At 36.9% G+C, this 17,733-nt stretch overlaps 1 protein-coding gene across 2 annotated transcripts; it reads right to left on the minus strand.

The window, feature by feature from the left end:
* Positions 1 to 2,251: 2,251 nt before the first annotated feature.
* ATXN3 (ataxin 3) lies at positions 2,252 to 17,464 on the minus strand. 2 transcript variants are annotated; one of them, XM_086893066.1, is made up of 11 exons: positions 17,317 to 17,464; positions 13,787 to 13,951; positions 13,221 to 13,265; positions 11,850 to 11,935; positions 11,355 to 11,421; positions 8,901 to 8,988; positions 8,519 to 8,651; positions 7,310 to 7,485; positions 6,726 to 6,849; positions 5,889 to 5,977; positions 2,252 to 5,339 (listed from the first exon to the last, which is right to left on the minus strand). In XM_086893066.1, the coding sequence occupies exons 1-11, from the start codon at positions 17,338 to 17,340 to the stop codon at positions 5,245 to 5,247; spliced, it is 1,092 nt and encodes a 363-aa protein (XP_086749192.1). In that variant the 5' UTR covers positions 17,341 to 17,464; the 3' UTR covers positions 2,252 to 5,244. The 2 variants fall into 2 exon arrangements, with proteins under 2 accessions (XP_086749192.1, XP_086749191.1); XM_086893065.1 differs by lacking the exon at positions 13,221 to 13,265 and having other exon boundaries at positions 17,317 to 17,454.
* Between the last annotated feature and the right edge of the window lie 269 nt (positions 17,465 to 17,733).

The following is a 17,733-nucleotide window of genomic DNA, read 5'->3' on the forward strand; positions in this document are numbered from 1 at the left end:
CTGTGTCTCTACACACCTCTGGTGCAAAGCCCACTGATAGGAGGGATGAGATTTCAATGTTTGATGATTCTGTGCCCAATCTGCACATAAGGGAAAGCACATATGCAAATACTTAAGAGAGAAACATTAGAAGCTATAATCATATTTATTTAAAAAAGTGATATCAAATACAACCATATATATTCATGCCTATTTGGAGACCATTTTCAAAATATTGAACAGTGTTGCCATTTTCCAGTCAAAACAATGACAAAGCATTTAATTTTTCCCTTTTTAAATCTTTTCATTATTCTATGCTTTATATACACAAAATAGGCAAAAATTATACAGGAATCCAGAGCCAAAGATGTGATATGAAAACAGTCTTGACAAAAAATCTTACTGAAAATAATTTTTAAAATACACAACCATTAGGCAAGAGATGAAAAATTATTCCCTTACAAAATCCTAACTCTACACTGACTTCTACACAGGGGGTTTCATGTAGCAAAAAATAAAATTTTATCAAAAGCTTAAATGCTTTAAAGACAAGATCAAGATTTTTATATTTTCTTTTTTTTTTTTTTTCATTTTGCTTTTGCACAGTGGCATTTGAACATTACATACCTTTTTCCAAACTCTTACAAGTCCCCTCCTGAATTCACCCAGTGGCAGTACTGAGGATAAGGAAAGATTAAAATAAAAATGTAGTTATAATTATTTTTTTGACAAACAAAATAATGTATAAACATTTTGATTTGGTGAAAGCAGTTGAAAAGTCACATGTACTAACTGTCTGGAGAACTGTAACTGGGGAAGGAGCTGACTATAGCAGGTTAAATACTCCAGCATTTCCTCCATCTCTGAAATACAAATAAGGCAAGATGTGTGTATGATGATTAAAAAAAATTATTGCAGAAGAGCTCATGCTTTTAAGATGAAAACCTGAATACAAGACAAAGCTACCACCTCTAAACTGAAGAACTAAATATTTGGACCCCACCAGTTTGAATGCATTAAGTATTATTCTCACTTGAACAAGTGATTGTGTCTATGGAATAGGTATGTATTTATTACATGTTGGACTTATTTTCCTTTTTTTTGGTAATGATTTGTGAATAATTATCAATATTTGCCCAGACTTAAGTTTGCTCTATGCAAGACAGTAATGGCTTACCAAGTGAACAACATAATTTTCTATCTAAGCCCTTAAAAAAAGTTTCCACATCAGTTTTTCTTTTCCTTGGATTCTTATTTCAGTTCCTTCAAAAGTGATGTGCTGATAACACAAATTGCAAAATACAACTTCTTTTTAAGTCTGAATTCTAATTCTCTGATCCTGTTCCCCTATATTGTATTTTTCAGTACAAAGGCCACCATTTTTAGGTTTTCATCATTATTTGAGCCAATATTTAACACTAGAGATTTTCACATTTTAGAACTGTAACATGTTCATTTTTAAGCCTGTCATTTTTGTAATAAGACTAAGCAGCTTGCAAATTATAATATTTGTCTACTAGACACCTGCACCCCCACCATTCTGTAAGTGTGTAATAGAAGCAATAGTCCAACATTAGAACACGTCATAGATTTAAATTTATATTGGTTGTTTTCAAGTAGTCTGCAAAGTAGTAAAGTATGACAAGTAAGAAGAGTACCTTAGCTGAAAATTACACTTAAATTTATTTCAGTTCTTTGAAGGGCACAACAAGCACAAATGTTAAAGAAAGACAGTATTGTATCATACTAGTTTCAGGTCTAGAAAAATATAAGCATTTAAACAGCTAATATTTATACTTGCTGTGCCTAACAAGAATGCATAAAAGGATGACTGCATTACAACTCTTGTTCCTCCTGCCCTCACCAAGACCAAGAAAGCAGTTTGCAGTATCATACTTAGAGATGCAATTTTGATATTTATTGTATCACTCATTTCCCCTGCCCCTTTGATTTCTACTGGAAGAAAACCATAATTTGTCACATGGAGCATTCACTGGAAAATAGTAAGAATCTGTTGAATTAATGAAGTCTGAAATTCCCTCAAATGTAACTTTTTAACAATAATAATAAAATTAAAAAAAAAAAAAAATAAAAAAATCAACATCCACTGCTCAACAATGAACTTTGGCCTAAAGCTGTAACATGGGACAAAGCCCAACCCTTCTGTGTGACAGGGTAGATAACACTGGAAGTACACCCAAAATTAGTAAATTAGAAGCATAGTTGAACTGCACTTAGACTATTTATCATTGAAAGAATGCACACCAAAAAATGACAGCAGTGTTTTATTGACAGCTTCTTGGCAGGTCCAGACATTTTGAACTTGAGACCGGGGTTATAAAATACGTACTGTCAGCAATTAGTACGAGTCTTTTCCTTGGGTACAGTTCAAATAGAGACCCTGTCACTCCCTACAAGTCCTGAAAGAAGGTTGTAGTGTGGTGTGTGTCAGCCTTCAGTTTGTACCAGGGGAGGTTCAGGTTTGGTATCAGGAAGTATTTCTTCTCTGGAAGGGTCATCCACCATTGGAACAGGCTGCCCAGGCAAGTGGTTGAGTCTCCTCCCTGCAGCTCTTTAAAAAGAGGTGTAGTTGTGGTGCTTAGGAACATTACATTTAGTGGTGGACTGGGCTGGATTAAGGGTTGGTTTCTTGCAGGTCTTCTTTAGTGACAAAATTACATGAATTAACAGATGTAGCTTAAATTGCTCTTGTAACTGCTTGTCAAGATGGACATGCCTACCTCATTCTGCTTGACATTTCTTTAAAAATCAAACTGGTAGTTGTTGAGTGACAGCATTTCCCCACAGAGAGGGAAATGGTTGGCCCTGTGCACTGACTCAGCTGCACCTTTCAGGCACTGACATTTTATATTCCTTCCATATTAAAATACTTGGGTGATGAAGTGACTGATGACGTGACATGAAAGTTCAAAGGCAAACCTCCATGTTTTAGTGATTATAAAATCATGTAGTTGGCATGGCTTACAGTCAGTGAGATTCAAGGGGCTAAGTTGTCTGGGTTTTTTTTTTAATATAAGGCTGCTAGAGCTACAGAAATAATAATTTTAGTATGTTTTTATAATAGAGGAGGATAAAAGGTCTGAGTTCCAAGTACTGGCATCAGATTGCCAGTCTATACCTATTTATAAAAATGAGTCTTATTTTAGAATTAGTTTATGGCACAACCAAAAAAGGAAAATTAAGCTGTATTTAATTGACAGATGAGTAAAAAAAAATAAAATCAGTGCTTTAGACACTTTTCATGCTTTCAGTTTCATAGAAATTTCAAACTGAAAGCAGAAAATCACACCCTGAAAAATACAGCATTTCAAAATGGCATACGCACACATGGACTTTTAAAGTCATTGTTCAGCTATATTAATTTGAGACATTACAAATAACTACAATATGTATGACAGTATTATTTTAAAAAGACAAAAATTAGTTTTTAGAAAGTAGTGCTGTTTCATGTCAAAATCAATATTGTGTAACACATAACAGTGGTTCCGGTTGACACTGGTGAAAATCCAGCACATGGATAAGAAAAACAGAATTTAGCCCAATTATGTGTAATATCCTAAGCTATCAGGAAACCATTGCTGTAGACAAATCTTTACTGAGAGGTAAAAGCCCTTTCATGTACAGTACTACTTGATGCTGAATGTGTATTTCCACCTAGCTACCATTAATTTCCTACTAATTTGAATTAAATGTTACTATTGTGCAAAGATATAACTTTAGAATAATTTGATAAAGAAATTTTGGGTTATCTTTGAAAGATTCTTAGAATGCCTGTGCTAACTGTTAATGCTTTAACTGGACTACAGCTTATATACTCTATCTACAACATATTTCCATATAATTTATATGTAAACAGAATTTGTATTTCAAGCACCATTTAGGAAAATGAAACATCTCTCTTTTGTTGCACTGAAGTTCAAAGTCAGGTTTGGTCACCCTGTTACACATTCATCCTAGATATCAAAGCAAATGTCTTACAACCAATAACATAAGCTATCTCACAAACTTTGCTTCCCAATTTTTCTCAGGATCAGAAACAACATGATAAAAAATTGTAAGGTGCGTGAATAAAGGCCATTCCTGAAAAAACTGCAACATTCTGACAGACACTCAAAAAGCATTTCAGAAAGAACATCCACACAGGCATAAATACTCATTCTTAAAAGAGCTACTTGCACAGGGGTCATTTCAGATTGCAGGAATGCACCTTATGCGTGTGGCACTGACTTTATGGCACCTAAATCCCCTCCTACCTTCTCCTAGACTCAGTTACAGCTCTTTCATACTGAAAAGCCATAATGAAGGGTTGAGCTTGAAGAGGAAAAGACTCTGGAAGAGGTAGAAAATAAAACCTGTTCAACCCAATTGAGTATATGCTGCTTTTGAAGTAAAAAGACAGTGGCTTTAACAAGAAAGAACATAAGAAAACAATAATTAAAAGCAAAACAAGAAAACAAAACTCCAAGCCAAATAAGGCAAGTTATCTGCTAAAAGACAGTACATTAAACATGGGCCTAAAATTTTACAATTGGAATTGAAGGTAAAACCAAAAATTATTATAAAGTCAGAAATCACTGAAAGACTCGGGAATAACATTATAGTCAACAATACACTGAAAATTTTGACTTGAATTGAAAAGTATGAAATTTATGGATTCTTCCTTGTTTCTCCTGCAGAATGGATAATTTCAAAAGTAGACAGCAGGATCAAAAAGTTGACATTAAGTCATTCATAATAAAGAATTACAAAATAATTTAAGATTAATGGAATTTAATTACTCTCCCCACTTTAGAGTGATCTATTAAAAAGAATTTATGAACGTAACTTATTATTTGTATCTGTTTTTCCATTAGTACTGAAGAAAATAATTTGATGCTGTTTTCAGCACCATTTGAATCTTCTACAGAACTCTTCAAAACAATTTAAACTTGCTTTTTTAATGCAAGCTTTAAATGCTTTACTTTTTTAAGTTACAGCTGCTACCCTTGTCTAACTTTGCATGAAAAGTTCCAGTAATTTTAACACCATTACTCCTATGAGCAGATGTTTTGTAGTAGGAGTGCTACAGTTCTCTAAATTAGTGCAATCATTTTTGTATTTGCAGATCCTCTAAACTGACCTTCAGCAGCCCCCCTTTCATTCCTACTTCCAGAACTCTGAAATGAACCCTGCTTGTGCAACATTCACACAGTAGAATTTTAATGGTGACTTAGCGTTTTGACAATAAAAGGGAATAAAATGATGTTATTTCTCCTCTTCCGAATTCAAGTGGTTTCTAACAGACTCCAGAGACATATTCATGGCTGCTTGAAGCATGTCTTCTTCGCTCATATCACCACCTAAAGACAATACATGCAATACAAGCTGCAATAAATTCACAGTTCTTAATCATAGTTAAATGATTTTGTTGTTCCTTTCGTCCACACCCACATTTTTGTACCCCACTGACAAAACTGGTTTTGTTTTTAAAATCACTGAACATTTTGCAAATAGCATTTCACCAACAACAGTCACTTTGTAACAATACACACTAATTTTGGATCACCAATACCTAACACTGATAAGGTCTACACACGTTCTTCTGAAAACTGGTTCCAGTAATTTTGTCAGATACCAATCCAAGTTGTCATACAACTTTAAAAGTAATTTAGAAAACAAACTGTTGGGGTAATAGCAACATTCTTCACTTAGAAATAGGATATTGACATTCAAAGGGAAACAGGCTTTTCAGGAAAGTGATCCTTTCCTCCACTCCCAATATAATGGCTGTAGTACACAATCAGAATGGATGCTGAAGTGACTAAATAGACAGACAAGGAAAATTAAGAAACAACACAAAGATGAAAAAGGCACGTTTCTGTGTTGGATGTAAGGTTAAAAAACAATACCTGTGCCAGGTTCTGGAGGGCTTGAGCTAAGAGTTGCTTTGTCCTGTAGGTTTGGGGTCTGATCTTGCTGCTGTAGCTGTTGTTGCTGTCTGAAAGTGTCATACATTTATAAGAGAATAAGATTAACATCAGCATGAGGCCTGAATCAAGTTCATTTCATTGTAAGGAAGGCAGGGAGTCAAAAGTAGAAGCTGTTTGGTACAATATCACCCCTGTGCCCAAAATCTCTTTCCTCATTCCACCCTGCTAACCTTCAGATACCTATCTTCCCAGTATTCTACTCCAAGCCACAAGACTATTTTCCCAGGATTCAGAAGTTCTCCATTCTTATCTAACTCCTCCCATCCATAGCATTTCTCCCTGGTCTTTATTTCCTCTATTGCTATAAGACAGAGATAAGGAAAAGCTACAATAACTCTATCTATTAAGAAGGTTCACCAGAACAGTAACATAAAATATGTACAATGCTTTTGTGTGATGCACGTGAGAAGCATCATTACCCAAAGCAAAGTCTTAGAGAAATAATACTTTTTGTTGGGAAGGTAGTTGCAGAAATTTACAGGATTTCATTTAAAATACTTCTATAATGTATGTTTTCTTTTCTTTCTTCACAAGACTTTTAACAGTAGCAAGACTACTGCGTTATTAACGAACACTCTCTTACTAGAGGTTTCTTTGTAGGAACCACCTGAGAATAGTGAAATTCAGGTACTGTTAGGAAATCATGTTAAGACAGAAAAGTTGAGCTGGACCTCAGTAAGAAATCCATCCACATCCCAAAAGCACTGACAAATACAACATGCACTTCCACATGCAGTTTTCTATCAGCTACTTTACTTTTCAAAATATGCTTGTCTTCTCCTTCGCAGTTCTTCTGAAGAAAGGGAGTGAGTCTGACTGCTGTGAGACGACTGAGGAACATTCTGTGGTAACGAGCCTGAGAGCTCACTTTGACGGCTACCTAAAAGCAGAACATGCCATAGCCTACTAATTATAATTTACATAATTATAAATATAATTATATAATTTTATGTAATTAATCCTACTAATTTACTAATTATAGTAAAATGAAGTTATATTTCATTTACTAACTTAAAAAATGTTTTCAAACTTGAGAAGAAAAAATACTTTTTGGATAACTAAGCACCTAAAGTAATTTCGCTTGATATTCTCTCTCATCACCTAAGGACTGTTTCCCTTTCCTCCTGCCACCCTTTGCCAATTTGTTCTTCCTTCCTAAGAATCAATGCAACTTTTAAAAAAGCAGGATAGAGATCAGCAGCTACAGGCAATCCTGGATTGTCCTTCCATGCCTCACACCAGTCTTTCCAGAGATATTGACACATGCTGGAAAAAGTGCCTGAGAAATTGATTCCAGGAGGTGCTTAAAGCACTGTAAGAAATTTATATGAGCACTGCACCTTGCATGCTGAGCTGAATGGCTCTGCGAAGATCAGCTTCTTCATCCTCCATATCAATTTCCTGCCTACTTAGAGCCAGGGCTCTCTGAAAATTCTCTTCATCTTCGTCTAACATGCCTGTTCCATCAAACGGATGGTTAACTTCTATTGCCTGGTCCACATCACTTCTGGGTAGCCTGTGAAATTCATACATTCTTAGCAAAATTCAGATAGAGATTATATTAGATTTTATCATGAGGTTTAAATTAGTATGTTCTGCCAGTATAAAGCTAGGTTTAACTTTGGGAAAAACATTCTCGTTGTAAAAGTCTGTTGTGTTAACAAGCATTTTCCTGAAAAATGAAAAAGCACAAAAGGGCTGCAAGCAACTGCAGAGGGACTTGAACACATAACTGCCACACACTATCCTCTAAAGCAATGCACATGTTGACAAGAAGCTGTTAGTAAATTGTCAGAAAATGATAAACCCACAAAAAGGCATGACATGTTCTTCAAACCTACTGCTATTCAAACAGTTACACAAGAAGAAGAGAGTGCATATGGTCTCCTTCTCTCTCAGCAGGCCTTGAAGGCCACTCCAAAACAACAGAACCTATGTAACACTTTCCATGTTACTGCTAATTATTCCATCAATTTAACAAAGGGGAAAAAATAATTAATTCCTCTGAGAAGTCTAAAGCCTTTTTATCGGTATGCAATTTGTTCACTATGAAAATTCAATTAAAACATTACAGAAGCACATAAAGTGCTGACTTTATACGCTTTCAAGGATGTTTTATATTAGCAGAATGCATCAAAAATGAGCAGCACCACAACATTACAGTGAAATTATTCCGAAAGGGAATGCTGTATGATTTATATGATGTGGAATTCAAAGATCAGTTTCTCATTCTTTTCTACTTATGATAAAATGCACAGACCAGTCTTAATTATAGAACAATGACTATTAACAATAGTTCATTAGACTCGCTAAACCATTTTCCTCCCTAAGTCAAAAATCTGCACTATAATAAGCTTATGCACATGGAAAGACTCAATCGTTATCAAGACAGCTTTTACCCACTAAAAATACATCTGTATGTTGTCTATCAACTTGCTTTTACTGGGTGCAATGGCAGTAAACATTGAACTAAATATACTTGTTATTACTTCCAAATTGCAAACCAATCATACTGAACATCATTGAAACAAAATCTTTATTTACCTTACCTCTGATCTCTTGACTGTGCTGCCTCTTCTCCAATCAGTTTTGGTCGCTGCATCTGCTGTACCCGAATCATCTGCAGCAGCTGATCAGCCTCACAGTCTGGCAGGTCACCTTTTACTACAAATATGGAATAACCTGAGAAAAAGAAACCGTAAGTCTACACCATTAAAGTGCAGATATAAACACTCTAAAATGTACACTATATGGAATACAATCATGTGCAATATAAGAGGTAAGACTCTACCTTCCATTATAAGGACTTGGGTTATTTCACTATTTCAATCATAAAACTATGAATAGTTAACTGAATACATAAATTCTAAGAAATAATGATTATTACCTACTTTTAATTAATGAGATTTAACATCTACAAGTTACTATTACCTTCCTGTTGTAATTGAGCCAAGAAAAGTGCAAGATATGTATCTGAAATTAGTTCTGGACCCATCAAGAGAGAGTTCAAGTTAAACCACTGTAATTAAGGAAAAAAAAAAGGTTGAGAGAACAAATTAGCATGAAGATTACTCAGTAATCCATTCTTGTACATTGTGGTAATTTTTTATTATGGAATATCTGAATAAATTTAGTAAAATAAATTATCAAATAAGAGTTTTTTTGAGCATAATACCTATACTGCTAAAGGTTATCCTTCAAATAATCTAATAGGACATCTGAAGTGTGGAAATTACTGCATGCTCTCTCCTATTACTGAATACTGGTAGCAGGGAAACATGTTAACACAGATAATCCTTAACCACTGTATTTTGATTTATTTCAGACATCATTCTAAAATTCTGCTTAATCCTAGTTTTAAACCTGAGACTAATGCAGTAAGAAATCCTTCATCAGTTAATGATATGTGTTAAGAAATTATTAGATACAGGAAACAGACACTCAATTATTTCCACTAAATACTTTCATTGAACATTACACCTTTAATAGCTGGTGATACTGAAAACTAGTGTTTACCCTTCCTGCAGATAATTTTTAAACTTCAAAATTAATAAAAATTTACTCAAATTTAATATTCTGAGAGTACAGCACTATATTACAACAGGGAACTCTTCCTATAGACATACACAACTCATTTCTAGTTCCCCAAAGACCCTAACTAGTAATTTATAACACTTCTAAACAGAAACAGTATTATACTTACATAAAACTTCTAGAAAGAAAATATATTCAATGTGAAACAAAATATTCTATCTTTAAACTCCCATATAGATTCCAATGAAGCTAAGGAACTTTTTTTTTAGACCTACTCATTCAGTATTATGCAGTTTTAACCAGAAAGCACCATTTTAGCTAGTGGAAGGAAAATTCTATCTCCATTCTCACAGAAATGCACTGATCTATCTACCCACACTTTCACATTATGCACCCACATGTTTGCAGCCAGGCCCATACAATAATGTAAATGACTGCCCACCGCCGTGTCATGCAATCACTTAATCTTCCAAAAACACTCTTTGCCACTAGGAAAGGGTAAGCAGACCAACAGTGTAGAAGAGTAATGAATAAAAAGTTTTGTAAAAAATTTGATGGACAGACTACAGTAACTTTTAGAAGACATTATGGAGGAGAAAGTTCCATTAAACTGATTTTGCTTTAACTGTAACAGAGGAGAAGCAGGTCAAATAAATCTAAGTCAACCTATTTTGTCGAATTTTCCTCACTACCCTCTAGATAACAGACACCTGGTATTGTCTTCATGTGGTTACAAGCCACGTAAAAAATTAAAAAGGCATCCTCCCTCCAGCTTAGGATGTCTTGGGTTAGAACACTGTCTCATAAAACACTGTTAGAACCCAACATGGTTGCATTGTAGAATAAGGCACATTTCAATAATTTTAAGATAACATCCAGCCTCTTTGATATCAAATAAACAAAAAATGCCTGTAAACATTAGCCATAAATTTAAACTAAAGCAGAACAGCAGAGATTAGTTTTCTCACTCACAGGTAATTTTTCTTTTTTTTTTTTTTAAATCTGGATGACAACATAAATAGCCAGAACTTGCAAAAATGAACTAAATGGACAAACAGACTCCTGTCCCACTATTACAGACTCTAAAAGCTGTTTCCCATGAAAAAAAGCCCTGTAAAAATTAAACACCGAATCAGTTCATGTTGTATAAAAGCTTATGAAGATCCAGAAAAATGACTGGCTACTGAAATAAAACACTGAATTGGTGGTAAGGGACATGGATATGAACTGAGTTGGTACATATGTACCATATACTAATATGGCCATTCCTTACCTTTAGTAACTATTTCCTGCTTAGAATACAATTGTTTCAAAGTTTTCTATAATAGTACAAAGTTCTATTTCCCCAAACCTCATTCTACTGGATACTCCTTTGAGTATACATTATTGTCCATCAAAACGTTGAACTTTTCCTTGTATCTACTGCTCATTTAAATAAACAAAATTATTTTACAATGCCAATATCTTATTGCATTAAAACAAGTTTTTGAATTCTGTAGGGATCTTAATAATTTTCCAGGATTCCCCCACCCTGTCAAGTACAATTTTTCTTCAGTATTTCATGAAGGAGGGAAAAATAAAACAGCTTAAGAAGTCATATAAGACCCTCCCAGAGCTTCAGCTCCCTGAGGACACTAGGGAATTGATTCTACTGTCTTTTCCCAGGCTAACATTTACAATGACCCACCTGGCATTTTTGCGATAAAACAAACATTTACCCTTTTTTTAATATGGGATACTATTAAAACAAACTGCAGCAAAAGCTTGCAAAAGGGAAGCACAATCTACTTGCAATCACCTTTCCACACCCATTTCTGAAGCCAAATTTAAAATAAAAAAAGACAGTGTCACCTGTTTTCCTAACTTTCGAACTGTAAACCAGTGTTCCTTATAATTACAAATAAATGATTTTTCATTTCTGTAAAAAGAAAAACAAAAGGTATAAATAAAATTAAATACTCTAAAATCAGAGTACATAATAATGTTTAAGATCTTTGCTATCACTAATTTGAACTTACATAATAAAATTTCAGTACTACAACTATTGTTGTTACATTACAGAATACTCATACTGCTTTATAACATTCAGGAAACTGTCAACATCACTGAAATCTCAATATACCTGTGATTCTACAGATACTAAAATATGAAGGCACAAAGGACAGACGTTCTCATGCACCCCCAAAAAGGAAAAAATAAAAATAAAAAAAAATAAATCAAAGCCAGGGGGTAATACAAACACTAAAATGCAACAGACCATAAAGCAGCAATTTTAAAGAAAGATTTAAAACATAGATTAAGGGCATTTTTTCTGTAAAGTAAAAACAGGGTGCGAAAAAGTCTTACATAGGATCGATCCCAAGTCTCTGGTACTCTGGGCTGTTGAAGAGGATTAGTTCTAAACCCCACACTTTCAAGGCATTGCTTATAACCTGTCAAAAAAGAATACTTTTCATAAGTCAGACTAGTTCAAATCTAAGTTCAAGCAATACAACCATCTTAGCTTTAGCTACACTAAACAATTATACTGTTTTCATAATACCTACATTTCAAAACATTGCCAGGAAACCTGGGAATCACATTACTCAAAAAGCAATGGTCATGAATCTATACGCAAGCATAAAACTCATAACTTATCTAAGGAAAAGTAACAAAACCAGGATTTAACTCATCTCTGTTAATGAGCTTACTCTGCTAAACAAAGCTGTAATTTCACCTACCACAGAGACTTCATAAATTGTCATCTACTTGCAGTGCACTGCTCTGCCCTACTTCCCCCCACCACATATAATCTCAATCTTTCTTCACAGTAACTGCTGGAGATTTTTTATCCACTGGATTATCACAGGATCAGTCAGTTTATTGAGCTGAGCACCAACTCTTTTACAATAACTTCCTAAAGCTACACAAAATAATACTGTTAAGAGCTTCTAAGTTAACATTTCAAATTCCTTCCAGCAAGCCAACTGTGCCTCAAATGACAAAGCAATGATAAGACAAAAAAGTAGAATGAGGAAACTTTTTTTTTCAGCTACTGAAGCAGCCCAAAGATAGCAGGAAAGCCAAACCGTTAATGGTTTCTTATTAGAAAGAAAAGCAGACCAGTCGTCCATGAGGAAGAGAGGCTCTTAAGGAGTCTGGCAAGAACCACTGAAAGCTTGGGAGACAGCCAAAGATGTCTAGAGTTCTAATCTAGGCAAAAGCCCCAATTTGGTGTTCAAACCTTTTTTTGTTTTTTTTCTGGTCTATGTATTTATTATTGATTACTTTTCCCCTATGGCCTTAAAAAAAGCAAAAACACCCAAGAAAATCTGCAGATCACTGTGGTAACACTGTAACCATTGCCAAGGTCTTTCTGTCTATACTTTGAGAAAGCTATCTGAATTCTGCTTCTTCTTCTTCTACAGCCTGTGGGAGTCAAGGTCTACACCTGAAGTGCCCACAAGAAACAGCTTAGAAGTCAAGCTTATTGCCAGCAGGCATCATTTCACAGCTCCTGAATCCATGTTTCTCTGATGTGTTTGAGGGCCCATGAACTGAAGAACTGCAAGTCACTGTTCTTAATGGAAAACACTCTGAACATTTGGAAGTCCAGCACTTAATCCCATTAAGCCCATGAACTTGCAACTAGATGGAAAAGCTCAATGCTATTTAAATGATATAAGAGAACATATATTGCATAAATAGAAAATGGTGTCAGAAGAGAGCTGTGCTTACTTGAATTGAGAAGAATCCACTATCATCCATATTTACAGAAGGCTGCTGCTCAATGTGAAGTTGAGAGGGAGAAAAGGGAAAAATGGTATAAGCATAAAAGGTCAAAAATAATTGAGTTTTGAAAATAAATGTAACTGCAGATTCTTAAAGCAATGACTTATGTCTTTGTCTGTAAAGCTGATTACAATGCCTCAAATAGGCACATTAATTTAAAATTCAAACCTTTAGAGATGTTCAGTACTTAAAGGGCAGACAGACAGGAATTTCTGTTCCTAACTGACACTGGCTACAAAAACAAATGGCAAATTACTGATCCTCCTCATCATGACTGATCTTCCTACTCATAAGATGAAGGTAATGTAGCTTTTTGTACAATTATTGTAAAGCTGTACTAGTAACACTTGAAAATGTCACATCCAAGATACATTAATGAAAAGGCCTATAAATTTAAAAAGCTTTAGCACTAGAAAATTAACCTTGTCTAGCAATGCAAGAATAACAGGTCTGTGCCACACAATATAACATTTCAGGCAATATCAAGCAACCTCAAATAAAGATAATTTTACCTGTAAAAAAGTCCTGTATTCTTCACTAGATACTCCTCCCTCTGCCATTCTCATCCTTTCTTCCTCATCCAATTGCTGTGCAATAGAGGATAACTCAACAGGACTAAAGTATTCCCCTTGCAGCAAATTATTCAGACAATGTTGAGCACACAATGAGCCTTCTTGCTAATAATGGAAGGGAAATAAATACCAATGGGAAAAAGAAAATGAAGAAAAAAACCCAGGTTATACACACTCTGAAAAATGACTCAACTGTTTCATTCTGGCAAACTTCCTGCCCTCCCCATTCAGGCAAAATACCATATATTCTTTCAATCTATTACATTACATTACTGCAAGCTCTCCCATCAACTTGAGGGGAAAAAACCCAACATGCATCCTACCTTATTTCCTCAAGAGAAATATATTTAATGTAAAAATTGTTTTTGAAAACACCATAAATACTGGCAACCCATATGACCCAACAAATCACACAGAGACCCTGCAACCATCAGAACAAAGGATTCTATCCTCTTCAAAAATATCAATGCTTGAAAAATCAAACAGTTTAGATCTCTACTTCCTAGTAACAAACATTATCTATAACGGACAAGCTCACTATTTTTTAACTTTTCTCTCCTTCCAGAGTAGACTATTGGTAATCTGCTCTTCATATTATTGTCAAGAAAGTGATTAGGAGCTGGAGGAACAGAAAAGCTCATTTTTCACATGAAATTTACAGATAGGAAGTAGATAAAATAGGGTCTTACCACTAGCTTGAAAATTTTGAAAACAATGATGGGGAAACAAGAAAAAAATTATAATTTCAGCATATTAAAAAATAATTTTTTTTATTTATAGACCCTTTAAATAAAAAACACTTCAGATACTTTGTTGTGCACTCAGCACCTTACAGATAATAGAGCTATGATGTAGCATTTTTAAAATATCAGCACAAATTATAAAAGGCTAATGTCAGTCATGATTTTGTAGTACAAATTTTAAAAAATCTCTGATCTGAATGAATGCATGACAGGCTCCATCATTTTCATATGTGAGATAAAATACTTTCTTGTTAAGAAAAACAAAAACACAATGTAAACCAACCAAAGCAGTATCCATGAAAAGCAACCTTTTTCTACAAATATCTGAAAATCCAGGTGCAAGACAAGTAACATCAGTTTTAAAATCCTGCTTTTCTTTTTCACCCCTTTCTCAAGCCTGACCCACAGAAACTAAGAATACAAGACTATGCCTTTGAGGTATATTCTTTAAAATTCCAGAAAAGCATCATACAGATCATATGTAGGACCTTCCCATGATCCCCCTTACAGCTGAAGCCTCAAAAGTTCCCTTTACTCCAGAATCTTCCTATGGCTTCATCACTCAGCTGAGCAATGAGTTATTAAAGCTACACTGGCTGTACAGACAAGCTTCAATGGAATCCAGAAACCTCCTCCAGCTCATGCCCTTCCTGCAACAAGAAATACAAGACTAAACACCAGCTTCTGTCCCTCTAGGACCACATTCCTGCTGCTGGTCATATGACAAAACTGTAACAGAAGAATCCGCTCAATAAACACAGGCTTCCCCACTAGAATTATATAAAACTGGTTTACAAACAGAGAGATAGTAAAATACAATTTTACTTTGAAAATCAGTTGCATTACATGCTTACATCTTAATTTCACTAAAAGAACCTTTCTGTATTTGTACAGTATTATCTGAAAGCAATAAGCCTTAATTTTCATATCTAAAAGTTATACACATTATTCACCAAATGCAAAAACCAGGTCCTACAGTATTTAACTGACACGAGCTTCCATTGTTTTGTACAGAGAACATCGCTTCTTTTCCATAACCTGAAATCCCCTTATTGACACCTCTCCTGACATAAAATGCTGCCCTGCTTTCAGTGTTTTCAACTACTTGTATCTTATCAAGGACAAAATTCTAAGATTGGGATTCCTGAAGCCCCATACTTAAATCTTGCTTTCTGCAACTGTCATTTCTCTCTAAAAATGCCACATTGTTTTGTTAAATTTTCTTAATAAATACCAAGTTTCTCGTGTCTTTTTATCAAAACAACTGGGCCGTGCCGACTCAGGAACATGCAACACTTTTTGGGGGTGAAAAATATCCCATAAGAAAAAAGGACAATAATTCAGTTAGATTTTCCCTAAAATAACAGCAAATAAAAATACTTGGTGCTCCAACGTAAAACACATTCCGGTGCACTTTAACTACGTTACTAACTTAGGTATGTTTCACATGAGAGAACTGTTTACTCACCCTTCCCTAGAATGAGTAGGAACTACAAGATACCATCACCTTGAAACTCTGTATGTACTATGCTTTGTCACTTCAATTTCAGAAGATTTGTTATTAAACTAGAAAGCAACTTAGCAATAAAAATTCATACTGTCAAAGGCTAGGCCATGTAAGAAAAGAGTACATTTCGTTAAACTGTTTTCAAAGCCAGACTGAAGGTCACTGAAGCAGAGGCCAGCATGGCTGAAATCCAACACTCACCCTCTGACCAGCAGCTACTTAACACCACAACACTTGCCAAATTTTGCAACCCAAACCTAACCAACAAGAAAACTTTCCATTTCTTACGGATTTCAGAACAGCAGCTTTTCAAAGAAAGATACACAGCTATCTGACTTGACTTCTTAAGGAAGTCAATCCTACACATCAAAACAAAGTAAAAGAACTAGAATTAAGACGAACACAATAAAGATGGAGAGACACTGGGAAAGTGCAAGAAGAAAAAATCCAATTGTTATCTGACCAGCATTAAAACAGAAATAGGTCATATTTGGGAACCTGGATAAATCACAGCAGTTCGCAGAAGCATTTGTCCTCCAAAACAGGAAATACTGTCCGGCACACAGAAGCACACTATATGAACTACGATTTCTTTATGGCTCTCCCACTCCCTGCTCATTACACCACAGCCAAGCCGGGCTCGGTGACGAGATGGGTCTGAGAGCACAGGGACAGCCCTTCCTACCGCTGCATATCCTCATACTCATTCCTCAGCCACGCGAGCTCTCTCTCAAGAAACACAAGCAGCTGCAGCCTACACCGCCCCACACTTGCGAGTTGCTTCCGCAGTCCCCAGAACACAATCCCCATGCCAAAGGGGACGCTGAGGCTCAGCCCTGACTCTCCTTTCCCTGTAGGGCTGGGCAGCGTCCAGCTGGGACGGGCCATAGACACAGGCATCATCGAGCGAGGGCCCCGGCTCTCCTCCGAGGCAGAGGACAAGGCACTGCCTAAGGCTGGAGGGATGCCAGGGAGGGGCAGCGCGGCCCAGCCCGACAAAGGCCGAGCGCACCCCGGGGGCTCCGGGGGCTGTCCGGCGGTCAGCGCGGGGAAGGAAGGCCGAGCCTCCGCCCCAGCAGCTCCTCAGAGAGAGCTCGCGCGCCTTCTCCGTCTCGGCGGCCCGGACCGCCACAACGGACGGCGCTGTGCCCAAGGCGGGCGGGCAGCGGAGCGGACGGCAGGACCCCCCCTCCCCGACCCTCCCTGGCTCCCTCACTCACCCGCTCGTGGAAGATCGACTCCATGTTTACTGTGGCGGCCGCAGCCCCCGCCCCACGTGACCCGCCCCGCCAATCGCAGCGCCCGCCGCCTCCCGGCCGCGCGGGGCAGGCCCCGCTGGCTGCGCCTGGCGCAGCCTCCGCGCTGGCGCCCCCTGCCGGGGGGGAGGCCGGCGGGCTGAGCCGCCGCTGGCCGCGAGCGCCCCCGTGCGGCGGCCGTGCCCGCAGGGAGCGACACGCACCGCCCGCTCGCTCCTCCGGCGGAGCCCCGAGCCGCTCCCGCACCGAGAGGAGCAGCGCCCGCACCGCCCGCTCCTGCCTTGTGCTCACCAGCTGCCCACCCTTTACACCCTCATGGACCGCTCACAAAGCTGCAGGATCTGCTTAACCACTATTCTAAACAAGCCTACAGAGGAAATT

Source organism: Cyanistes caeruleus, chromosome 6 (genome assembly GCF_971803275.1).
Source record: "Cyanistes caeruleus chromosome 6, bCyaCae1.hap1.1, whole genome shotgun sequence".
Classification (NCBI taxonomy): domain Eukaryota; kingdom Metazoa; phylum Chordata; class Aves; order Passeriformes; family Paridae; genus Cyanistes; species Cyanistes caeruleus.

Bases quoted from the DNA above. Each gene is read 5' to 3' on its own strand.
- ATXN3 (XM_086893066.1), bottom strand. From the start codon at position 17,340: ATGGAGTCGATCTTCCACGAGCGG. The intron at 7,486-8,518 runs GTAAGGTAAATA...TGAATTTCACAG, and splicing joins GCACAGTCAAGAGATCAGAG to GCTACCCAGAAGTGATGTGG. The intron at 5,978-6,725 runs GTAAAGTAGCTG...TGACACTTTCAG, and splicing joins AGACAAGCATATTTTGAAAA to ACAGCAACAACAGCTACAGC.